Source organism: Castanea sativa, chromosome 10 (assembly GCF_040712315.1).
Source record: "Castanea sativa cultivar Marrone di Chiusa Pesio chromosome 10, ASM4071231v1".
Taxonomy (NCBI): Eukaryota; Viridiplantae; Streptophyta; class Magnoliopsida; order Fagales; family Fagaceae; genus Castanea; species Castanea sativa.
In genome coordinates this window covers 39,367,751-39,394,031 of record NC_134022.1, presented here as the reverse complement: position 1 = coordinate 39,394,031, position 26,281 = coordinate 39,367,751, and the positions used below count along the sequence as shown (strand labels likewise).

At 32.3% G+C, this 26,281-nt stretch overlaps 2 protein-coding genes across 4 annotated transcripts; both read left to right on the top strand.

Moving 5' to 3' along the window:
• The first annotated feature begins 1,419 nt into the window (after nt 1–1,419).
• Nucleotides 1,420–8,344, top strand: LOC142614067 (uncharacterized). Of its 2 annotated transcripts, none has more exons than XM_075786608.1 (8): nt 1,420–2,165; nt 3,888–4,037; nt 4,188–4,355; nt 5,305–5,421; nt 5,685–5,795; nt 5,958–6,224; nt 6,376–6,821; nt 7,526–8,344. In XM_075786608.1, the coding sequence occupies exons 1-8, from the start codon at nt 1,610–1,612 to the stop codon at nt 8,135–8,137; spliced, it is 2,427 nt and encodes an 808-aa protein (XP_075642723.1). In that variant the 5' UTR covers nt 1,420–1,609; the 3' UTR covers nt 8,138–8,344. The 2 variants fall into 2 exon arrangements, with proteins under 2 accessions (XP_075642723.1, XP_075642722.1); XM_075786607.1 differs by having other exon boundaries at nt 6,373–6,821.
• Nucleotides 8,345–13,148: 4,804 nt separating this feature from the next.
• LOC142614177 (uncharacterized) lies at nt 13,149–20,988 on the top strand. Of its 2 annotated transcripts, none has more exons than XM_075786724.1 (8): nt 13,149–13,776; nt 15,038–15,187; nt 15,304–15,474; nt 16,042–16,131; nt 16,425–16,547; nt 16,828–17,079; nt 19,066–19,586; nt 20,326–20,988. In XM_075786724.1, exons 1-8 carry the CDS (start codon nt 13,188–13,190, stop codon nt 20,935–20,937), a joined length of 2,508 nt encoding a protein of 835 aa, XP_075642839.1. In that variant the 5' UTR covers nt 13,149–13,187; the 3' UTR covers nt 20,938–20,988. The 2 variants fall into 2 exon arrangements, with proteins under 2 accessions (XP_075642839.1, XP_075642838.1); XM_075786723.1 differs by having other exon boundaries at nt 19,063–19,586.
• The last annotated feature ends 5,293 nt before the right edge of the window (nt 20,989–26,281 follow it).

Genomic DNA, 26,281 nt, shown 5'->3' with positions numbered 1-26,281 from the left:
AATGTATCAGTAACTAATTAACAAGCTTTAGTGTCCATAGTTGTAGAATGAAAATTGTGAAAATGTTAAATTAATTCCGTCATGACTAGACTCAATCTTTAAATCTATAAAGGAGGATGATACAATCAACCAAAAAGTAGAAAAACTCTCAAAGAAATTTTAATAGAGTAATTACCGTAAATCAATCCATGGTTGGGCTCATTTTCACCTTGTTTGCATGTAATTTAAAACTTAACACTTTACTTACAAGATTACCTCTATTAGGAACTTCGTAAACAACCTCAGTTAAAAATATGAGTAAATTAATATGTATTATTGCTCTCTTTTTATGTCTCTCTTAAAAAATAATAATAATAAAATAAAATAAAATAACTTATCTAAAAGTTAGGGTTTTGTAAAAATTAAGAACAAACATAATCTACATCTCATTTCCATCTTCTCCCCCACAGCCCATTTCATTTTTTATACCCAAACCTTTCAATTAACCTTATTAACTTCCTTTTCTTCTATCATTGGCACAATAAAATTTATCCAACGCAATCCATTTAGGTTGGTTTAGTTCAATAACTAGTTTGTTTCATTGTTAAATGTTTTATTAAAAATATTTATAGCATTTTATCGTGCTTGTTTTATTGTAATTTGGTTAAACTAGAAAATGTTTTTTGTTGACTGTTAAATTCTTTGTAAAAATGTTGTAAAACGTTTTGCATTTAAAGATTTGGTAAAACTTTTTACAAAAGTATATAGTGGCTCCCCCCCCCCCCACCCAATTTGGTGGTTGGGCTGCTAGTCTAGTAGTCGGTGTAGGCAGTTTGGTGTCACCAGTGGATGGGCCACCGGTTTTGATAGATTGTGCTTGAAAAATTTTACATGTTATTATACCAAACTCCTTAAAAATGTTTTACACTTAAGATCTCTAACACTCTTGACAAAATTTGCAACTATTTTTTCTCCTAAAATGAAAAAAATATATATATAGTGTCCATATGTCTAATTCTCTTCATGAAAAATAATAATTTGTTTTTTATTTGGTGGTGGATAATCACTTCAAGAAGAAGCTCATATATAATATTGTTCACTCTCTCTCTCTCTCTTTTCTTTTCTTTTTTGTCATTCCTGCTATTTCCTTTATTTTACAATATTTTTCCTTTTTCATTTTTTTTTCTCTGTCAGATTACGAATCTGAAATTGGAATATAGGAATTTTATTTTTCTAAGAACTAACTCCTACAAAAGTGAAGTTTTGGGAACAAGGGGAAAAGATAAGTACTTATAACCAAAAATAAATGATTGCTGTGAGTTTAGGATAAAGGGAAACACACTTTTACTTTGCTCATGTTGGTATATATAGCACATTAATTTCGTTTTTTTTTCCCCCTAAAGAAACTTCCCTTCTCCCCAAGTTTTAGATAAAGAAAAGTTCAAAGTGCAACACGGGCAGTGTTTCATTTTCCTATATGGATTAAGTCTCTCTCTCTCTCTCTCTCTCTCCTCTCGTTATATATAGCTTAAAAACTGATACACAATTGCGAGGCACACAACCCCATTCTTAAGACCTAAGAGTATATATTTTTGGTCGTTGTTTTGTTCCTAGTATAGTAAGAAAGAAAATGGGAGAAAAAAATTGGCCGATACAATATGATGAGCTTGCTCTCAATTTGTACAAGAATACGATGACTGGTGAATGGAAGAAGGTTGTTGAGACGTACGAGCAACACAAATTATCAGCCATTGACGCCAGGATCAACAAGTCAGGGGACACGGCATTTCACGTAGCTGTCTCCATTGCCCCAGAAGAAAAGGTTCAACAACTTGTACGTGTAATTACCGGTGTTTCGGAGTTGGGTTTATGGACAAAAAACAATAAAGGGAATACCCCTTTGCATGTGGCAGCTTCAACGGGGAGATTGAACATCTGCATCCTTCTTGCTAAAGCACCTCAAGATTCGGATATTGAATATTTGGTGATTAAAGATTTATTTCGTAACAATGTCGGTGAGAGCCCTCTGTTCTTAGCCGCTTTTCATGGTTACAAACCAATCTTCCTTTACCTGCATTTGCTGCTCTTGAAAGCCTCCGACACCGACATCAAATCAATTGATCCTGCCTACAGAAGGAATGATGGTGAGACTGCCCTTCACTGTGCAATTAGATGGGAGTATTTCGGTGAGCATTTTTTTCACTTCACCTAGCTATTACTTATCAATTATATTGTTTTTTTTTTTTTTTTAGTTTTTTATATATGAATAAGTCGTGTTATAATTTCTTTCCATTATCGAATTTCACTGTAATATTTTTTTTATTTTATATACTCCATATACAACTAATGTTTTTTATTTATTTCTTTATTTGAAAGAAGTAAAACTAATGTTGATTGTTGTTAATCATATAAAATGATTAAATTATAACAATTTTAAGTCATATCATAACCATTTGTGCATCTAAAACTTTAGAGATTATGAAATTTATTATATAGTTATGTTTGAATTTTATTACTTATTCTTTCATTTTTATGAAAGATAATAAATTGTCATGTAAAGAATTTACGGTCCTAAACCTTGTAAAGTACTAGCATCAGACTTGAGAAACCAAATTTTTACATCAAATATAACTAAACTCACCTTTGGGTGAAAATGCTGAATTAAATCTTGGTGTGTTGATTTGGGAATTGATTTGAGCCTTGTGTGTCAATTGTCCAGGATGAATTGATCTTGGTTTGTTGTTGTGGTTTTTTTTTTTTTTAATTAAAAGCAATTGCTTTTTTTATTTTTAATATTTTCACAATACTATCACAATAAATCATATGTACTAAATTTTTACTGGTTCTAATTTGAATTCACCACTAAAATTATTTTCTTGCCTATCAATAACGGCTAATAATTAATAACCTATTACTTAAAATTTGTAATAAAAATGTTGTGGACATAACATTTCTTATATATTTTTTAGGTAAATCTTTTACATTAAAAAACACCAATAAAATAGGAAAAAAAATTTCCCATCTTTTTCAATTAAGTTTGATATAATTTTTTTTTTAAAGAAAACATCAAAAATGAAAAAGAGAAGAAAAAAATAAATAATAGGCAGGGGGAGGCATTTTTGGGAGGGGTTGGGGGGGACAAAATTTAGACTGTTTCAAAAAAATTGGTTGCTTATATCTTATTTGACAAATGTAAATGTGAAATAAATTTATTGCATCACAATAATAATAAAAAATAAGTTTAAAAGTAAAAAAATATTTTTCTAAAATAAAACAATCAGAATGAACAATTTGCATATATCTCTATCAAATAATATTCTTAGGAGACATTTTTTAAAAGTTGAGACAAATATAAAAATGATTATCAATAATATTCAACTTTAGATATCAATTTTAATATGCATCTAATTTTTTTTTTAATTTTTAAATATATTCATGTTTATTTATGGGATACAGACTAGTGTGGGAATATATACTAAGAGTGAGTTTGGGATTTTCTTATAATAATTTTTTTTGTCTTGTTTTTTTTTTTTGTAAATAATCTAAATTTTAGTTAAAAAAAACTAGTTTTACTTTTTTTTTTTTTTTTAGAAATAGACACACACACAAAAATGAGAGAAACAAGCTTTTAGCTTTTTGTAACACATTTAATATAAAAATGATCAAAAAACCATATCTTGTGATATATACTATATAAATAAATTACTATAAATAATAAGCAAAAGTTAAACACACTCTAGATAGTTTCATATATAAACATAATCATAATAAATACTTAATAATAATTACCATAATTATCAAGTTTCACATATAAGCCAAAAAATAATAATAATGAAAGAGAAAAAAATCAATTATATCAAACTTTCCCATGTATTACTAACTAGCAGTTTGATAATTATGGTTGGCAGACGTGGCATATGAGATGCTTCTGAAGGAACCAAGTCTTGCATATGCTGTGAACGAGGTAGGGATCACCCCTTTGCATCTCCTAGCAAGTAAGCCTTCGGTCTTCAAAAGTGGTTCCCACCTTGGATGGTGGAAGAGCATCATTTATCACTGTAAGTATTACTCAATTTTTTAGCTGCAAATCACACTCTCTTTAATATTGGAGATCGGAGTTGTACCTACATTACACGTTTTACTTTTCCTTTGTTGATGTCCATTGTCCAACATCACCTCTTGTTATATCCTTTGTTATTATGTGAAAGGTATATATGTTGAAGACCTGATGCCCGAAACTACTCGTCAAGAATTGATTGATTCTGTCATTAATAAAGAAATAGATAAATCTTCCGAAACTGCAGACAACAATTTCCCAAAGAACTACCAAACATGCATCCACTTCTATCAAGTGCTGTGGAGTATAGCTCATTCTGGTATGGAAATAGATATTTTTTCTTTACTTTCGGTTGCGTTTGGCATTGGCTTAAAAAGTCAGTTCTTTTTTACTATTTAGCTTATTTTGATTATTATTCATGGGTCTCATTGTACTTTTTGATACTATTCATAAGTCTCACTGTACTATTTCAACTACTTTTTAACTTTATTTCCAGTATTTTCAACAAAAAGTATTCAGTTTCAACTAAATAAATTATTTTCAAACAAACTCTTCATCTAAAAGTAACGTTACATAAAGTTATATATCATTGCAAAACCTATGAGAGACTAATTAAGCTAAATTGGCATAAACATAATTATGTTATAATAACCATTCATTCTTTTCATTAATATCTAATGTGAGATATTACTACTTAATTAACCAACCAAACTACACGTAAATATCACAACAAATCTCTTTCTTCACATGCGAGCCTTTTACCAAATCACTTGTGACACTTTGGTTAGTCTCCTCTTGAACAAAAGTGTTTTTCTTGACAATTTAATTGTTATGCATCACTGGCATTAAAGTGTGTCATTTACTCAAGTATGCTTAGGGCAGACATGAGAGTCTTTTTTACACAACTACATAAGTCACCATTACACAATCACCTTGACTCACTGCTAGTAAAACCTTAGGAGTCTTTTTAGTTTTACTTGGTGGGACCCACTAATGAACATTTGCCCTCAAACCATCTCCTACGATACCTATGAATATCACAACAAATATTGATGTATCTGATTAATCATGTGATTTAAAAAAAATTAACAATTATTTACACTTTTAATTTTCTGGCTTTACTTCAAAAATGCATTAAACAGAATGATTTACACTTCAGTATATACAGCAAAATCCACAAATCCACGAAAACAATCTTATTTTTTTTTTCCTCTTTTCTTCCCTTAAGGTTTGTTATTTTAATTAACCGAATTGCTTTCCTTTTCTAGTGATTGAAAGATGCAAAGTTTCTTCTCAAAAAAAAGAAAGATGCAAAGTCCAGACTGCAGATGTAGAGAGTCCCAAGCCCAACGTATCGAATGTTACTGACCAATCAGTACAAAAAGGCGAGAAATGCATAATATTAAAAGTGCATTTGAGTTAAGATTGTTAAAAAAAAAATCCCACATCAATTAGGTTTTGGATTCAATATGGGTAGTTAATCCGGCTCATCTATTAAATTTACTAGCCTTTAGTTCAATTGCTTCTATCACAATTTCAAGGAGTTGATTTAATGGTTTCTAAGGTCTCATGATATTCATGAAATCTTTAAAATTAAACCTTCTTATTTGTACATTATAATGAACCAAGTATTTTTGTTTTGGTACAGATTCTACAGAATCACTTCATCAATTTCTTCGAAGACATTACGAGGGCTGTTTTACCATTTTCCATCTTTTGTACACAATATTCATCCGAGTTATTCTGGGCCTTGGCTATGGTATGCCACTATATATATATATATATATATATATATATATTTCTCGCATTTATCATAATGCCAATTTGTTAGCTATTTAAGTAATTATATACGTACATTAATTACTAATATATTTTCCCTTTCGTAATGTATATTATATTTAATAATTATTATAACATTAAGAGGCTATAAGGAGCAGAAAACAGAAGCATGTATATTCTGTTCAAATCATGAAAATTCTGATGGAAAGTACAAGCAAAGAAGCTAAGTCCGACTTCACAAGTGGGACGAACCCTCACCAAACAATCAACCAGCAAGACTGGGGACCACCACCACCACCATTTCTGGACAACACAACTGAACATGTAAACAAGATAAACGAAACTGCTTTTACTTTAGAAGTGATTATCAAAAAAGGAACTGCTTTAGAAGAGAAAAAGGATGGAACAGGTGATTAGCTATTCTCCCATATTGTAGTTTTAATGGATTTATATATTTATATATGTGTGTGTGTGTGTGTGTGTGGACTCGAATTGTGAAGGTACATCAACTATATATATGGCAAATTAACATTTGAAGATGTACTCTGTATTATTAGCAGGAAAAGGGGAAACGACTGAAATGAAAAAAACAGAGGCGCCCATATTGGTTGCCACAAGAAATGGTATCACGAACATGGTCGAGCAAATACTTCAAAAGCTTCCAATGGCCATTAATGACAAGAGCAAAGAAAAGACAGAGACTACCATATTGCTTGCAGCAAGAAATGGTATCACAGAAATTGTTGAGTACATACTCAACAAGTTTCCATTGGCCATTGATGACAAGAGTGAAGGTAAAAATATTGTGCTTTTGGCCGCGAAGAACAGGCAAACACATGTATTGCAACTATTGCTTGAGCAAGAGTTTGTGAAACGTAAGCTAATTCATGAAGTGGATTCGGATGAAAATAATGCATTGCATCTGGCAGCCCAGATAGGAAAGCAAAGGCCTTGGCTAATTCCTGGTGCAGCATTGCAAATGCAGTGGGAAATCAAGTGGTACGAGGTATGAACTCAAAACCAGCTTTGTTCTTGATTTTTTTTTTTTTAATTTTTATCACACAATGTAATTATAGAGCGGAGGGAGGGACGGGGCAGCTTTTAAATATTCCCTCATCTTTTATATATATATATATATATATATATATATATATATATATATATATAAAAATATATATATAAATATAATTATATATATATATAAATATATATATATTTTTTTTTTTTTTTTTTTTTGAAAGTATGTATATTAAATTTTATTTTTCACCGTTTAATGTTAATCGACAAATTCTCTCTCCCTCTCTAGAGCTTTCGATTTTTTAATTTATTTTTACATTGTCACATAAACTTTTGAAAGCTCACATTTTTCAATACCATTATTCTAATATGTATATTTTTTAATTGAATTTTAATTTAATGAGGATTTCTTATTAAACTTTCTATATTAATTTACACTCTAACTCTATTAGATTCTTGCTATATTTTATTTTATTTAAATGATAGAATTGATAGTTTAATATATAAACACATTTATAATAATGGTTATTAAGAATTACCATAATTGTTAAATTTCATATTTATAATAAAAAAAATTAAAATTAAGAGAAAAAAATATATTTTATAAAATTTTCTTATGCATTGCATTTGTTAATATATATATATATATATATATATATATATATATATATATATAAACTATTAATAATGCAGTTTGTAAAAGACAACATGCCACAACACTTCTGCTATCAAGTCAACAAGGAGGGCAAGACCCCAGAAGAAATCTTTACCGAGACACACAAGGACTTAGTTAAACAAGGAGGCGAGTGGCTAAACAAAACCTCTGAATCTTTCTCAATTGTGGCTGCACTCATTGCCACTGTTGCCTTTGCCTCGTCGACAACTATTCCAGGTAATCTCAATGAAGAAAATGGGAAACCAAACCTTGAAAGCCACTCAATGCTCACCATCTTTGCCATCTCCTCACTCATTGCCTTGTGCTTCTCCATCACTGCCCTATTCTCGTTTCTTGCCATCCTCACTTCTCGATATGAACAAAAAGATTTTCGTAGAGACATGCCAAAGAAACTTCTATTTGGCTTAACTTCTCTCCTTATATCCATTACATCAATGTTGGTTTCTTTTTGTGCGGGGCATTACTTTATGCTTAAGAATAAACTGAAAGACAAGGCTTTTCCAGTATATGCAGCGACATGTCTACCGATAGTCTTCTTTGCCATACAACAATTACCACTCTACATTGATATTGTATGGGCTATTTACAAGAAGGTTCCCCGATCAAGCTTTAAGGCTGTTTCCCTCTAGGGGTTTCTTCTAGATTATAGAAACCTTTTGTTTTTGAATATTTGTACTTTTTCTATCAATTGAGATTGATGGTATGCTTTAGGATTGAAGTAAGTTGTTTGCTAATTTAAATTAATATGGGATGTATTGTTTTTTTGAGTGTTTTGTGTGTTTTGTGCGCCTATTTGTGCTTCAATTGTACTTAGAGATTTTAACCTTTTGAAAATATTGGGCTTTTAACTTATGAGTTCAATAATTGAATATAGTTTATGATGGAAATATGCATGTATGCAGCAGAAAAATAACAGATTTACTTCATTCATAAAAGTTTACATATACTATATAAATTTTAAAATTTGAGAACAAGAGAGTGTACCTTGGAGCAGTGAATTTCAAAAACCGAAGATCAGAAGCACTTGGGAACACTTTTAATCTTCACTCCAATTCCACTAACGCCCAAGATGTGTGGTCTCTTAATCAGTTTACCAATGGAGAACATCAAAATGTCTAACACTTACATACACACACACTTCACAATAGTGTTCTTACAATTCATCTTACAAAAAATTCTGTATGTTTCTCCATTTGTATTTAACTGATTATCTAATTGGGCTGGCCTTTTAGGCATTTCCAATTGGGCTTAAGTGTGTGGCTTGAAGTAGGACCAAAAGGGACCAATAAGACACTAGCTCCAATGGGTCTTAGGCTTTTCTATCAACTCTTGACAAATCCAAAGTTACCATTAACTATATTTAATACCACTATATAAATATAGTTGCACTCTAGGCCTTGTTCATAAATTATATCCCAAAACTTTATTGTACATGTAACCCCTTTATAAAATATTCGTGGTAACACAAAGTCATGAATGTAGACTGCCACTTTGTAAATTACTACATCTTATCATTGAGTACCTGGTTTAATCCTTTAAGTTATTCATCATATATTTATGAAATTCAATTTCATAAATATATACTTTAGTAACTTCTTACCAAAGTGGTTAGGTCTAACTCTCTGAATAAAAACCCATTAAACTTATCTCAATGGAATATTTTGTATCTCTGTTAAGAGACTATGAATTCCATCTTGAGAATATATTTTCCATCAACACTAAATGTGGTTGCCCAACATACTGAGGTTTTGACCGTTACTTTAAATCTCACTCGTGATATATTAAAGCAACCTACATCTTATGATCAAGTTCATTATTTTCTCAGGATTAAGAGTTCATGCAAATATAAGTCGTGAGTTTATTATTCATTTGACAGTCGTTAGGAGAATAATAAATCTCACTGTGGTCCAGTTCAATATGTCTTAATACTTAAAACATATCAACATCCCAACTAGAAATCTTCATTTCCATGATCAAGACAAATCATCTTAGTTGATATGTTATAATCTTCGCAGATGAAATGCTCAATTTCATCACCGTCTACGAACTAAAATTATGAATTTACATAGAACTTGTGATTTATATCTTCTATGACTTTTCACATAAATCGCATACTATACATCTCATGGACTATATGATAATGTCTCAATATTCATGTTACCATTATTTTTAGATAATAATAAAACAACTTTATTAAACACAACATTAAGTCATACATTATGTCATACATAATAACATACATAGCATCATACAATAGGATTTAAGGGCACTAATCCTAACAGTTTAAGGCAGGATCCACCATTGATGTTGGAATAGTCCTTCAATTGTCATAAATCATGATTTGTACAAAATTGTAAAGTTGAATTTATTCAACTATATGTTGGTTTTATTCCGTGCCAAATTTGCTTGTAATTCAACATTAAAAAACCTTGTATTTAGATGGTAATAATGTAGGGGTTATGTATGAGAGAGTGTAAAGATTTGATCAAAAGTGTGCAACAAAAAGGTGACTCGCCACTAGACTTGCGGCTGACTCGCGAGTGGTGACTCGCCAAAATGAAGCACACATGTGAAGTATACAGGAAGATGAAGAGTCAAACCAGCTGAATCACTACAAGACAAAAAATACAGTCTGACCTAGTCTGACAACTGGCGACTGGAACTTGGGACTCATCCCAGTCATGAGTGACTCGTCAATGCACCCTATTTTGCTGAAAAATGACTTTTCACATTCCATCTCATACTCTACTATAAATACACTTATACCCACGAAATGTAAAGAGCTTCCAGAAAGAATTTTGAAAAAGAAATCCTAGAGAAAAACAAGATTGATTCATCTACAATCTTATACACTTAATTAATTCTCTAAATTCCTCTACTCTCACCCTCTCCATTGTCATACCCATGAGAGGATCATAAACCAAATCCTTACCTCACCAAATTCAGAGTGTGAGAAGATTCTTGGAGTTTGGGAAGCAGTTCAAGGGAAAACCAATTCATATTGGTTGATGCAATGGGCCATTTGCAGGATTTGGAAAGCTAGAGAAGACACCGTTCGGCGTAATCTTGTTAGAGCAAGAAGCTTGGAGAGCTTAGGTGCATTGGGTAGATTAGGCTTAGAGGGTCTACTACTATTCATGTATCTCAACTGATTTTCTAGTAGATCATTTACCACTTAGAGAGCGGCGAAGAGGTTTTTCACCGAGTTCTTCGATTTTCTCTTTAATAGCATGTGTCGGTACTATCTTGTGTTTGCATCTCTCTTCCCTTACTCTTAACTTTTAATTTCTACTGATTGTGATTAATTAATAGCTTAGTGTAGTTTGCTAATTTGGGTTTTTCTTATATTTCATATTCTGCACATATATTATTTGAATATAAGCTTGTATTGAAAAATTTATATTTGGGAGTCTAAACATTCACAAGTGTTTTATGCACTAAGTGAATTTTCAAAAATGAATCTCTCAAATTCTATAATTACATGCTTATTTTTAGCCAAACCAAACAAAGCTATTGTTTGGTTCTCCTCTTGTAATTATTTAATATTTTGGAGGAACAATCAAATGATAGCTACTCTCCTAAACTCTAAAGGTCTCCATTGAAGTGGGTTCCAGTTAGCACAACTAGTAAACTCTTTGATAGTTAAATAAAAAATCTAAGGTTTAATCCCTATTGTACACACAATTTCGTAAAAGATAAATCACACGGTCACAAAATAGTGTAACAAATAACCAATTTGTATTGATTTGTATATATGTGAGTACAATCTTCTGTATGAATCTTTATAATAAAAGAATATAGTGAACTCCTCTAATTCGATCTCTAAGAAACTTTACGATCCAAAGGGGTATGAAGCTTGATCTTGAATTGTGCTCTGATGTCTCTAAGTTGAATGAATAGTTGAATGATCTTGATTTGATGCGAGGGCCGTTGGCTTAATCTCAAACTAAATCAAAGGAGAATCTCCACTTTGACTTGAAGAAGTAGGAATAAGCCTTGAATAACAGAAAAGATTATATTTTATAGAATTTTCTTGTGCATTGCATTGGTTAACATATATATTAAACTATTAACACATGTAGTTTGTAAAAGACAACATGTTGCAACACTTCTGCTATCAAGTCAACAAGTAGGGCAAGACCCCAGAAGAAATCTTTAGCGAGACACACACGAGGACTTAGTCAAATAGGGAGGTGAGTGGCTAAACAAAACCTCTGAATCCTACTCAGTTGTGGCTGCACTCATTGCCACCGTTGCCTTTGCCTCATCGACCACTACTCTAGGCAACATCAATGAAGAAAACGGGAAACCAAACCTTGAAAGCTACTCAATGCTCACCTTCTTTTCTGTATCCTCACTCATTGCCTTGTGATTCTCATCACCACCTTATTCTCGTTTCTTGCCATCCTCACTTCTCGATATTTCGTAGAGACTTGCCAAAGAAACTTTAACTTGGCTTAAATTCTCTCCTTGTATCCATTACATCAATGTTGGTTTCTTTTTTTGTGTTGGACACTGCTTTATGCTTAAAAATAAACTGAAAGACAAGGTCTTTCCAGTATATGCAGCAACATGCTTGCCATAAGTCTTTTTTGCCATACAACAATTGCCGCTCTATGTTGATATTGTATGGGTTAATTTTAAGAATGTGCCCCGATCGAGCTATAAGGCCATTTCCCTCTAAGGGTTTCTTCTACATTATTAAACCTTTTATTTTTGAATGTTTGTACTTTTTCTATCAATCAAGATTGATGGTATCCTTAGGATTGAAGTAAGTTTGCTATTTTAAATTAATATGGGATGCATTGTTTTTTTGGGTGTTTTGTGCTTGCTGTGCACCTATTTACGTGGTGGTGGATGATCACTAGAAGAATTTCATTTATAAATTTATTCTCAATTTTTTGTTTTTTTTGTTTTTGTTCTTTTCCTGCTACTTCCTTTATTTTACAACACTTTTCCTTTTTTATATTTTTTTCTCTCTATCAAATCATGAATCCTATATTGGGATATTGGACCTTTTATTTTTCTAAATACTAACTTCTACAACAGTGAAGTTTCCGGAACAAGGGAGAAAAAAAGAATTACAAACCAAAAAGAAAAGACTGCTGTAAGATTTTTTTTTTTTGATAAGATACTTCTACTTTGCTTATGTCGGCAAGGCATATTATATATTCTTTTCATTTTCATTGGTCCTGCTCAAAAACGTCTGAAATCCCGCAGCCCACTCTTCTTGTTTGATAAAGAAAAAAGTCAAATTCTATTGCGAAAGAGCAGTGACAAAGATTCATTGTGCTGCTTAATGTCAAACAGAGAATATAAGAGGCTTAAATCTTGTCTTACCTTGACATTTCTTATAATTATTACATTATAGTAGTGCATATTACATTTCTGTACCAATAAATATTGGTCTTTTTTTTTCTGCTGGTTATTCGCATGAAATAATTACTCCTACTTTGGAAATTTAAAGTAGTTCCCAGCATAAATAGTAATTATTCCTCCTTCATGGCTTAGGATTAATCTCTCTCTCTCTCTCTCTCTCTCTCTCTCTCTCTCTCTCCCCTCTTATATAAATAGCTTAAAAACTAACACACATCTCCAGTATTGCTATGTAGGCAACCTTATATCTAATATAAATATTTTTCGTCATTGTTCCTAGTATCTTGTAAGAAAGGAAAAAAAATGGAAGATATAGCAAAAACAAAGAAAATGGAAGAAGATAGGGAGGGAATGAGCCAGGATGATGTGCTGGCCTTCAATTTGTACAAGAATACCATGACAGGTGAATGGGGGAATATTGTTAAGATGTATGAAGAACAAAAATTCTCAGCCATTTACGCGAGAATCAACTCCTCAGGTGATACGGCATTGCATGTAGCTGTGTCCATTGCGCCAGAAGAAATTGTCCAACAACTCATACGTATAATTACTCTCCATTCAGAGCCCTCTCTGCGGTTAACAAACAACGAAGGGAATACCCCTCTGCATGTGGCAGCCTCAGCTGGAAGATTGAACATTTGCATCCTTCTTGCTAAAGTTGACGTGTTTTCGGACCTTCCAAATTTGGAGGTTCATCAAGATCCATTTCGTAACAAGCTCGGTGAAACTCCTCTCTTCTTAGCCGCCTTTCATGGTTACAAACCGATCTTCCTTTACCTGCATTCACTACTCTTGGAAGCCTCTGACAAGGACCTTAATTCAGTCAATCCCGCCTACAGAAGAAATGATGGTGAGACTGCCCTTCACTGTGCCATTAGGTGGGAGTATTTCGGTGAGCATTTTTTGCTTTTTAACTTTTTTTCACACCGAAATTTTATATTTTCTAAAGTAAAATCTTAGTTCCGCTTTGTTGTTCAAAATTATTATCTTCTCTCTTTTTCAAGGAAAAGCAAGAATCTCCCTCTAGTACTATGGTCAAAAGCGAAACCAAGATTTGACTTTAGAAAATATAAAATCTATAACTAGCGTACATGTCTCTGTATAGTTATAACATACATAGATACATTCAGATCCTCTATTAAGATGTGCATTAAATAACCACTTTAATGATTAAATGGTTTAGATTCTGCCATGTCAGCATTTCATTAATAATATTCTTGAAATAATAAAATAATGTTGTAAACAAAACAATTAAGATGATTGTTAATGAAATGCCGACATGGCAAAATCTAGACCATTAAATCATTAAAGAGTGGTTAGGATTTAATGAACTCTACTTGGTAGAGTACCCTAGGAACTCTAGAGGATCTGAATCCTACATATATACACAATTATTATGCATGTGCATAACGCACACATTAAATGTAATTCTCAAAACGAATCTAAATAATAAAATGACACTAATGTGAATACAAAGTGGTATTTTATCGCTATAGAACCCATAAAAACTTTTCTATTATATTGTATTTATTTGTTAGAGTTTCTACATGAATGAGTCATGTTGTATTTTTTTTTTTTCCCTGTTATCCCAAATTTGACTTGATATTTTTCATGCAATTATATTTAGTAATTATATGAACCTCAAGTGAAACTTATGTTTTTTTTTTTTTTTGAGAAGTACAAATATTTTTTATTTTTTTTAAGCATATAAAATGATTAAATTAAAAAAAAAATTAATCCAAATTGTAACTATTTGAGTATCAAAAACTTTAGAGTTCAACTTAATGTAAAGACAGAATTGACAATAACCCTAAGGACCAAAATTGGTATTTTTGTCAACTAAGAATTATTAATTTACATATTCTATTACATTATCTTTACAAGGATTTTTTTTAAGAGTTGACGAAAATATAAAAATGACCGCTAATAGTATTCAATATTTAGGTAGCAATTTTAATATGCATCTAATTATGGTTTTTTTTTTTTACAATAATTTTATTTTCTTTTTTTAAAATGCACTTATTTATATGTATGAGATTACAAGTTAGTGCTAAGATATAAAGTTTTATATACAAATAAAATAATAATAAAAAATCAGTTATATATATTAAATGTTCTTGTGCATTACTGATTAGTTTTATTATGGTTGGCAGATGTGGCATTTGAGATACTTGCAAAGGAACCTAATCTTGCTTATTCTGTAAACGAGGTAGGAATCACCCCTTTGCATCTCCTAGCAAGTAAGCCTTCGGTCTTCAAAAGTGGTTCCCACCTCGGATGGTGGAAGAGCATCATTTATCATTGTAAGTATTACTCAATTGCTTAGCCGCAAATCACTAAATCACTATAATTTTGTAGATCGAAGTTGTACCTATATTACACCTACTTTTCCTTTGTTATCTTTTATTGTTTATGAAAGGTATACATGTTGAAGAGCTGGAGCACGAAACTGCTCATAAAGATTTGATTGATTCTGTCGTTAAAGAATTGCATGAATCTTCCGATAAGGACAACATTACTGACAAATTCCCAAAGAACTACCAAACATGCATCCAGTTCTATCAAATGCTGCAGAATATGGCTCAATCGGGTATGGAATAGATTTTTTTTTTTTTACTTTAATTAAAAATAACGTTTTTTATGGACGGTTTGAATTGAGAGAAGAGAGAGAAGAAACAAGAGGGAGTAGACTAGAGTTAACCGGAAATTAAGCTAATTTCCAACTAACTCCCTCTACTCATTTTCCCTCCTCTTCAATCCAAATGGATCATTAAAGTTATTACAAAACTGGTGACAGTACATATTAACATAACATCCATTAGGGCAACTCAAGAATGTTTAGACCTACTCCAGGGAATAAATTTTTTAGGATCATTTAGGACTCTCGGTTTATCAGATTCATGGAGTTGCTTTTCCATTCATTAATACTGCATGTCTTATTAATCATGTGATTTTTTTTTCTTTTTAACTTTTTTTAATTTTGACAATTGGGTACTTCCGATTTTCTAGCTTTACAACGAAAATGCATTAAACAGAACGATTAAAACTTCAAACATATACAGCAACCCTAAAACCAACGGAAAACAGTGTTGATTTATTTATATATTTCACTTCTTCCCTTTAATTTCTGTAACCGCGTTGCTTTTCTTTTATCTAGCGTTTGGAAGCAAATATATGAATTGCAAAGGTCGAAAAGCAGACGAAGAGAGTGCCAGCGAACGTGATATTATTGGCCAATCACAGAAAGGTTAGAAATGCATATTATCAACCAAAAAAAAATGCATTTGAGTTGCCAAGAAACTTCAATTGATATTTGATCATCCAAAAAAGTTTCTTAGTTTGGCTCGAAATCTTCTTAAAAAATATATGGGTGGAGTGCTTAAATGGCCTTAAAGTACTGCTTATTATTGTTATTGTTGAGGCCCAATATATGAAAAGTACTGCTTATATATATTATAATCAAGTAGTTCTTCACTTCTACTAATTAAACATTGTTATTAATTTGCACATTACATGATGAATTGATTTTGTTTATTATAGGATACCAAGCCCAGAGTAAAGTTCAGAAGCATCATTTTTTTCGGAGCCGTTATGCAGTCTGTTTTAACTTTTTCCATCTTTTATACACAATATTCATCCGGATTATTCTTGGCCTTGGATATGGTATGCTACTTTATTTTTAAAGTTTAAAGATAGAAACAAACTTTTAGTAAACTTTAGAAACTAAAATAGTATTTTACCTTAAAATAAATTTTTTTTATTATATATATTTTAAAATTAAAAATAAAAAGCCATAATCATTTATTAAATGTTATTGATATAATTTCAATCACATTAATTATCGTGTCAATTGGTTAGTTTTTTTTATATATAATTGATAATATAAGATTAATATATTTTCCTTTTGTAATATATATATATATACTTATTAAAAAATAATCAGAGGGTATAAGGAAGATAAAACGGAAGCACGTACATTCTGCTAAAATCATGGAAATCCTTATTGAGGAAATTACAAAAGATGCTCGCGACTTCGCAAGTGGGACGGATCCTGGGCATACAATCAACCGGCATGGAACTTTGGATGGAAAACCATCACTAACAGACGGTGACAGTGCCACCACTTCCAAACCTGAGCAACAAGATGGAAACAAGATAAACGAAACTGATAAAGCAGAGAAAAATAATGGAAAAGGTGATTACTATTCTTCTATACACTGTAGTTTTATGGATTTTACATATTACTATTTAGTTTAGAGTAAAAGTTAAAATTAATTTAGTTAACCATTTTTAAAAATATTTATATCATATTAAAATATCATTTTTTTATATCTTTGTAATTATTATTCTTTCTTCACATATAATAATCATCGTTTGTTTCTTTATTCTTGGAAAACTCAAAGAAATAATAAAAAATCATTTTTCACAAACGACAATGACTTGTATACTTGCACAAGGTTAGTAACAAAAACTCAGTTTGCATAACTAGCTCATAACTTGATGTGGGTGATTTTTGGTTTTCATTGGCTATAATTTGGATTTTGTGCTATAATAAAGTGACTTGTATATTTGCACAAGCACTATAACAAAATTCCGTTTTGCATAACTAGTTTGGAATCTAATGTGGATGATTTTTAGATTTCATTGGCTATAATTTGGGTTTTATACTATTTTACATGAGCTCGTGAGAATAAGGGTCATCAAATAGATTACGGCCCATAAGTTGGCCCAGTAATGTGCTAGGTTAACTCATTAGCCCAATACATTAACCCTTAATATATAACAAAAATAATTTAGGGGGGGTGGGGGTTGAACTTAAAGACACAAGAGTAATAATTTAAGAGCACACCTAACCATTAGGATACTTGAAATGATTATATTAAATTATGCTGACTAAATATAAAATTTTCTAGTAAACTGGTATCTTTGATTTTTTTTTTTTTTTCAAAAAACATAAACATTGGAAATTTTATTTATTAAAGGATATGTAGAAAAAAAATCAAAAAACATAAGCATTGGAAATTTTATTTATTAAAGGATATTTATAAAAAGAAAAAAATTTATTTAAAACCTCAATAAAAAATTTTATTAGGAAAAATTGACTCTTTTCTTTTTTCTTTTCTTTTTTTAAAGAAGGAAATTTTACTAAAAATAACTCATGGTTAGACAATTCGGCCTAAATACAAAAATTGGCATTACCCATAGGCGGAGATTTTCCCTTTCAGCCCAATCCACTAGGCATGGGCTGAGTAAAAACAGGGCAGACCAGCTTGGCTAGGCCCATTGCTGACTTTTAAGTGTGATTGCTCTTAGATTTTGAACAATGTGAAGTTAAATAAGGTATGTATTTTTTTTTTCTTTTTTCAAGAGAAACATTAGGTATATTCTAAGGGTTCAAATTTGATAAGAAAACACCACATCATATTTTTTTAAGTTAAGCAATAGGCACCCTCACACACAAATCCTATTCTCCAAACCAAATTAAAAATAAGTAAATAATTTCCATAAAAAAAAAGTCAAAACGAATAAATAAACTTTTGCTTTGTTTTTTTGGTAAGTATCTAATCTCTATTTCTTTACCGGTCCATTGACTCCATTCTACAAAAGAAAATACATCATCGTTATTATGAGCATATATAAAACTACATAAGAAAATAAAGAAAAAAAAAACTAATTTAAAAAAAAATTCAAAACTTTTTATTTGTTCTGGGCTCTTCTTGAACTCAAGATTTTCCCCCTACCGTCCTACCAACAAATCAGACTTGCCCTCATGCGTATCATGACATTTCATAGTAGTCTTGATGACCATCTTATAGCAATGATCTATTTCTCAAATCTGTAATTTTGTTAAGACTATTCTATGACTTCTTCACTCAGTTTCACTTGAGGAGTTGGTAGGCAGTGGTTACAGCCTCAGAGGACATGGCAATTCGAGATCGAGAGGGTTGTAAAATTTAAAATGAAAAAAAGAAATTGGTTTTGAGAGTAGGATTGTGTGTGAAAGTGTCTATTGCTTAGCTTAGAAAATCAGCAGCATATAATAACTGCATATTATTGGAGGTTGTATAACATATGGTTTTACACCATATCTTTATTGAATTCAAACACATGAACTAAATTGTTATCAGTTATATATATATATATGGCTAACATTTGAAGATGCACCCTGTGTAATTAGCAGGAAAGGAGGAAAGGCCTAAAACTACAAAGACAGAGACGCCCTTACTTATTTTATTGCCAGGTAAAGAGGAAACGCCTGAAACGGCAGAGATAGAGACGCCCATATTGGTTGCGGCAAGAAACGGTATCACAGAGATGGTTGAGCAAATACTTCAAAAGTTTCCCACGGCCATTAATGACAAGAGTAAAGAAATGCCTAAAATGACAAAGATGGAGACACCCATATTGCTTGCAGCTAGAAATGGTATCACGGAAATGGTTGAATACTTACTCAAAAAGTTTCCAGTAGTCATTGCTGACAAGAGTGAAGGTAAAAATATTGTTCTTTTGGCCGCAAAGAACAGGCAAACACATGTATTACAGCTACTACTCAAGCAAAGGTTTGTAAAACGTAAACTAATTCATGAAGTGGATATGAATGAAAACAATGCATTGCATCTGGCAGCTGCAATAGGAAAGCAAAAGCCTTGGCTAATTCCTGGTGCAGCATTGCAAATGCAGTGGGAAATCAAGTGGTATGAGGTATGAACTCAAGACCAGCTTTGTCCTCGATTTTTATCACACAATATAAATATAGCAGATCGTAGCAAATGCCACCATCCTATAAAGCAGTGGCAGAGGAGGGGTAGGGAAGCCTTTTAAAAATTCCCTCCTCTCATAATTTTTTTTTTTTAAAGAAAAAATATATCAAAAATTTTATTTTTTAATGTATAGTCAATTAATTCTCTCTCAATTTCGAAAGCATTTTATGTTTGTTGATTTCTTTCTGATGTTTCCACATAAACTTTTGAAAACCCACATTTTCCCATACCAGTTATTTTAATGTGTATATTTTAATTGAATTTAAATTTAATAAGGTTTCTGTGTTAAATTTTTTATATTTACTCCCTCTATTAGAATTTTGCTATGCATGTTTTTCTTTAAATGATAAAATAGATAGTTTAATATATAAGCACATTCAAATTAATGGTCATATCATCGCACGCCCTTGGTGCGGTGGTCACTCTACAAGTATAAGTGCTTGTGGGGTGTGAAGGACAAGATCTGGGGTTCAAGTCTCCAAGAAAGTTTTTCACACACATATATACTTAGATTATGATAGAGTAGAATTTCAATTTTGTATAAAAAAAATTAATGGTCATTAAGAACTACTATAAATATAAAATTGTATATATAAGAAAAAATAAAATTAAGAAAAAAATATTTTAATAATCTTTTTGTGTATTTCATGAGTTAGTGACTATATATAATATGCATGCAGTTTGTAAAAGACAACATGCCGCAACACTTCTGCTATCAAGTCAATAAGGATAACAAGACCCCAAAAGAAATCTTCAACGAAACGCACGAGGACTTAGTCACAAAAGGAGGTGAGTGGCTTGACAAAACCGCTGAATCATGCTCAGTTGTGGCTGCACTCATTGCAACTGTTGCCTTTGCCACATCAACCGCTATCCCTGGTGACATTGATATAAAACACGGGACAGCAAATCTTGAAGGCCAATCAACACTCACCATCTTTGCCATCTCATCACTCATTGCTCTTTGCTTCTCCATCACTGCTTTGTTCTCGTTTCTTGCCATCCTCACTTCTCGATATGAACAAAAAGATTTTCGTAGAGACTTGCCAAAGAAACTTCTACTTGGCTTAACTTCTCTCCTCGTTTCCATTACATCAATGTTGATTTCTTTTTGTGCTGGACATTACTTTATGCTTAAGCATAAATTGAAAGATAAGGCTTTTCCAGTATATGCAGCGACATGCTTGCCAATAGTCTTTTTTGCCATACAACAGTTACCGCTCTATGTTGATATTGTCTGGGCTATTTTCAAGAAGGTCCCCCGATCAAGCTGTAAGGCTATTTCTCTCTAGGGGTTTCTTCTACAATATTATATACAGAAACTTTTTATTTTTGAATATTTGTACTTTAGGATTGAAATAAGTTGTTTTCTATTTTAAATTAATATGGGATGCATTGTTTGCTATTTTAAAATAATTTGGGATGCATTGTGTTCTTGGGGTTATGACTTATGAGTTCAATAATTGAATAGTTTTAGTTCCTCAAAAAAATTTTTAATTGAATAGTTCAAGTATTTTATGTTGAATATCTCTCTCTCTCTCTCTCTCTCTCTCTCTCTCTCTCTCTCTCTCTCCCCTTAAGCAATTATTCAATATTTTGAAGGTATAGTGAATTAATGATGGGTACTCATTCCTCTCATATAATAGTGAATCTCACTAATTTTTTGTTATTGATAATTTCAATAGTTACAACAAGGGAGAGAAGTTTGAACTCTGAATATTTTTAATTTGTTGAAAATACCAAGAAATTCCAACCAAAATATTTTAGTTAGCTTAACTAGTAAAGTCTCTTGTTGTTAAATAAGAGATCTAGGATTTGAACCCTACTTGTACTAAAAATCGATTGGTATTTTAGCCTAATGATAAGAACAATTATTATGCAGTAGATATTATAGGTGAAATTATATTCCATTTATATATAATAATAAATAGAAAAAAAGATGTCAACCAATCAAATCTGCCTACACCAAAAATTGATCGTTACCTTAATCTAATGATAAGAGCAATCATTGTGAAGTGAACATTGTAGGTGAAATTCTATTCTATTTATTAAAAAAAATGTCAACCAATTGAGTTATAAGGCCTTTGAGCATTGTTATTTGAAGACAATGGTTTTGACTTAATCTTTTAATAACCCAAGCCCATTTAAATTTCTTAAAACTTAGGTAATTGAATTGTACATTCAAAAATTATCTTAACAACTAATAAATCACTTAATATTTTGACAATACAGTTTTGGTTTTACCTAAAATAAACCTCTAAAAAAAATCCTCGTAGCAATCAACAATAGAAATACTGAAATAGGTTCCCACAAGAGAGTAGGGGTGGCAATTCGTGTTCGCAGGTCGGGTTCATGTCGTGTAGAGCCATGAATATTCAGCTATATGGGTTGACCCGAACTCGACATGTTTAGTAAACGTGTCAAGAAACCTCAACCCGAATATGACCAGTTTATTAAATAGGTCAACCCTACCTGACACGTTTAACTCGTTTAGTTAACAAGTTATGTAAATGTCAATACAAATGACCCATTTAATAATCTATTTGATTAATAGGTCATACCAAACTTATATAATTTTTATCAATTTTCATATATCTAAAATTAAAATACAATTATAACAATAAATATAATAATAAACATATAAAAACAACTATTAATTAGGCAATAATATCAAAATAACTAATAATTTTATAAGCCAAATGGGTCAGACGAGTTCGCATGTTGAACACCAACACAACCCGTTTATTAAAAAGTTAATCGTGTCAACCCAAATATAACCCGAATCCATTTAGCCTCAACTCATGACCTGTTTATAAACGGATTAGTCGTTTCGAGTTCGCGGGTCGTGTCAAATTTTGCCACCCCTAGAAGAGAGTATATTTCACCTTTGTGATTTTTTAGTAATTTGTTAATGGCCAAAATACAAAATCCACTCTCTAGGTTTCATCATTTGTCATTTCAGTCTTATAAGTTTGGATTTTGTCATTTCAGTCCTCTAAGTTTCATTCCTTCCTAATTAAGTCTTCGTTAATGTACTGCTAATTTTTGCCGTTAACTTACCAAAACAGTGTTGTTTTGGACCTTAGTTAATATTTTCTTATTTATTTCTTAATTTTAGAAAAAAAAAACCGTAAATTCATAAATAAATAAAAACAGAAATATAATTAGAGGAACGACATCTTCCCACCCATGACCCACCTGTATAACAAAGATGAAACCCCACCCCACCCAATATTGATCTAAGAAACTGAGAAAGAGGGGAAAAGAAATATATATATATATATATATATATATGTTAACAATGCCATTAGATTTTTTTTTCTTTGGTCCAAAATGACATTATAAAGTTAAAGGACCTCAGTCTCATGGACTACCAATTGTTAGAAATACTAAATTCAATAGTATTGTATTTCTCACTGAAAGAATATACATGAGTGCCTTTATATAAGAGGCATATGAGTGCAGTACAAGTAAATATGAGTGTAGTACAAGTAAGAGTGCTATACAAGTAAACTAGTTGGGCCTAAAGCCCACAACATTATACATGTTAACAGCCCCCCTCAAACTCAAGGTGGATGTGAGACCAACTTAAGGTTGTCAACCAAGGTACGAAGGCATCCCGTAGGATATGACTTGGTGAAGATATCTGCAAGTTGATCTGTCGAGGAGACTGATATTAGCTTGAGAGCACCATAGACAAGATGATAACGGATAAAATGACAATCGATCTTGATGTGTTTAGTCCATTCATGGAAGACATCATTGTGAGCAATATGAATGGCATTCTTGTTGTCACAATAAAGAGGAGTAATAAAGGATGTAGACACACCTAAGTCTTTGAGAAGTCATCGTAGCCAAAGAAGCTCAAATGTGGTATCAGCAAGGGCACGATATTCTGCTTCAATACTGAAACAGGCCACATGAGTTTGTTTCTTGCTTCGCCAAGAAATCAGAGAAGAATCAAGAAGAAAGCAATAATCAGTGGTGGACCTACGATCAGTCGGATCTTTTGCCCAACCAGCATCAGAAAATGCATGGAGAACAAGAAGATATTGAGCAGAGTAGAAAAGACCATAGAAGAGAGTGCCCTTTAGGTACCGAAGAATGCGCAAAATAGCAGCATAGTAAGTCGATCGTGGAGCAAACAGATATTGGCTCACCTGGTGAACAGCATAGGAAATGTTTAGACGAGTAACAGTGAGATAAACTAGGCTGTTAACTAAGCGTCTGTAAAGAGAGGGATTAGACAATGGTTTCCCCCCTGAGGGAGTCAGATGCACATTAAGCTCAACTAGAGTGTCAACAGTCTTGCTATCAGTGAGTCCAGCTCTAGACAAGAGTTCAGAGGCATACTTGGCTTGAGTAATGTAAAGTCCATCTGTAGAATGAGTGATTTCAAGACCCAAGAAGTAGCTGAGATGTCCAAGATCTTTCATCTCAAACTGCTGACTGAGAAAATCTTTAAGTTCTTGAATGCCACTGAGGTCATCACCAGTTATGATCATATCATCCACATACAAGAGAAGTAAAATAGTGCCTTTGTCAGTACGACAAAGAAATAAGGCAGAATCATAATGACTGGCCATGTAACCCAAGCGAGAGATGATAGAGCTGAATTTGGCAAACCAAGCTCGTGGAGCTTGTTTAAGGCTATAAAGTGCACTTCAAAGGTGACAAACCTTGTTTGATTCAATAGAAAGACCAGGAGGAGGTTGCATATAAACTTCTTCACTTAAATTCCCATTAAGGAATGCATTTTTGACATCCATCTCTCATTTACTGGCAGCAGCAATAGCTAAAAGGGCACGAACAGATTAGATACGAGCAACTAGAGCAAAACTTTCTTTATAATCAATCACATACTCCTATGTAAAACCTTTTGCAACAAGACGAGTTTTGTAGCACTCAATAGACCCATCAAAGCGAGTCTTAATCTTGTAGATCCACTTACAACCAACCATAGATTTCCTAGGGGGGAGAGTGACCAAGTCCCAAGTATGGTTTTTAGATAATGCATCAAGTTCCTCTTTCATTGCAATTTGACATAAAGGGTCAGTGGAAGCCTCATGATAGGTGTGAGACTCGTGCAGTGTAGCAAGGGCAGTGTAACAATGATAGTCAAGTAATTGTGCAGGAATGGACCTTACCTGAGTTGAGTGACGAGGTGGAATGTCTTGTGCATGATCTTCAGGCGGAGCAGTAGCAGGGGACCCAAGATTAGGGTTGGGTAGCTCGTCTTCGACCTGTTCATTAAAGGGGGAACTAGGAAATGGATCAAGGATATCTAGTGGTTGGACAGAGAAGTCAATAGGAGAATCAGGAGCAGCTACAGGAGGATCAGGATCAGTTATAAGAGAGTCAGGAGCAGCTATAGAAGGAATATGTGTCTCATCTGGAAATAGATCTAAGACAGAAGAGGAAGATAGAAAAGCACGAAAGTGAGAGAGCTCGACAAAGAGGCGATGTTCCCAAAAGACAACATTGCGGGAGATACGAAGACGATGAGAAATAGGATCATAACACTGATACCCCTTTTGAGTTTCGCCATAGCCAAGAAAACAACAAAGTCTTGACCTAGACTCAAGTTTGTTATGCTCATGTGGCTGAAGAAGAACGAAACACGCAGAGCCGAATGAGCGAAGATGGTGATAGTTTGGAGGTGACCTAAAAAGGCGCTCATATGGAGTTTGATTTTGGATGACAGGACTGGGAATGCGATTAATATCATGAACAGCATTAAGAGCAGCTTCGCCCCAAAAAGAAGCAAGAACTTTGGCAGAGAGAAGAAGAGCACGAACAGTGCCAAGAATGTGACGAAGTTTTCGTTCGGCTCTACCATTTTGCTGAGAGGTACCTGGACAAGTTAGTTGATGAACAGTGCCATAGGAATGCAAAACAGCTTGGAAAGCATATTGAGTGTACTCAAGAGCATTATCAGATTGAAAAATTTTGATACGTTTTGAAAATTGAGTTTCAACCATTTTTGCAAAATTAGAATATACTTGCAATAATTCAGAACGATGTTTCATATTAAAAATCCAGCTATAGCAAGATTAATCATCAATAAAGACAACAAAATATTAAGAGTTTTAAAGAAGTTATAAATACATATTTCAACTAATATGTAATCTTTAAGCCTAAATAATAATAATAATAATAATAATAATAATAATAAGTATCAGTTCAATCATTTATAAAATATAATAACAGTAATAATATGGGGAAAAAAAAACCCAGATTTTAATATTAGTAGGTGGAATAAGGTTGAACATTCTATTTTTATTGTAAGTCTTGTGGGGCTCAATTTTAAAACACAAGTCACAAGTGACAACAGTATCACGTGGGCTGGCAAAACAAACAAAAAAATTCAAGCAAAGGACATTGCATTTAAAGGAAAAGTAAAGGAGATTGACAGTCAAAATACATTACCATTTAGTCATTTACTTGTACAGCATAGTGAGCACACAAATAAAAAATGAAAAGGAGATTGGCAGGACCGAAACCCACCAGAAGAAAAGAGGAAGAAGATGGGTTCAAAACCCACCAAAAGAAGAAGAAGAAAAAAAGAAAACAAGAAGAAAGGTCTAAAACCCAAAAGAAGAAGAAGGAGGAGGTAAGATTTTTTTTTTTAGAGCC

Coding starts and splice junctions, on each gene's coding strand:
- LOC142614067 (XM_075786607.1), top strand. CDS start 1,610: ATGGGAGAAAAAAATTGGCCGATACAATATGATGAGCTTGCTCTCAAT. Junction 2,166..3,887: donor AATTAGATGGGAGTATTTCG/GTGAGCATTTTT, acceptor TATGGTTGGCAG/ACGTGGCATATGAGATGCTT. Junction 6,822..7,525: donor GGGAAATCAAGTGGTACGAG/GTATGAACTCAA, acceptor TTAATAATGCAG/TTTGTAAAAGACAACATGCC.
- LOC142614177 (XM_075786723.1), top strand. CDS start 13,188: ATGGAAGATATAGCAAAAACAAAGAAAATGGAAGAAGATAGGGAGGGA. Junction 16,548..16,827: donor TATTCTTGGCCTTGGATATG/GTATGCTACTTT, acceptor AAAAATAATCAG/AGGGTATAAGGAAGATAAAA. Junction 17,080..19,062: donor AGAGAAAAATAATGGAAAAG/GTGATTACTATT, acceptor CTGTGTAATTAG/CAGGAAAGGAGGAAAGGCCT.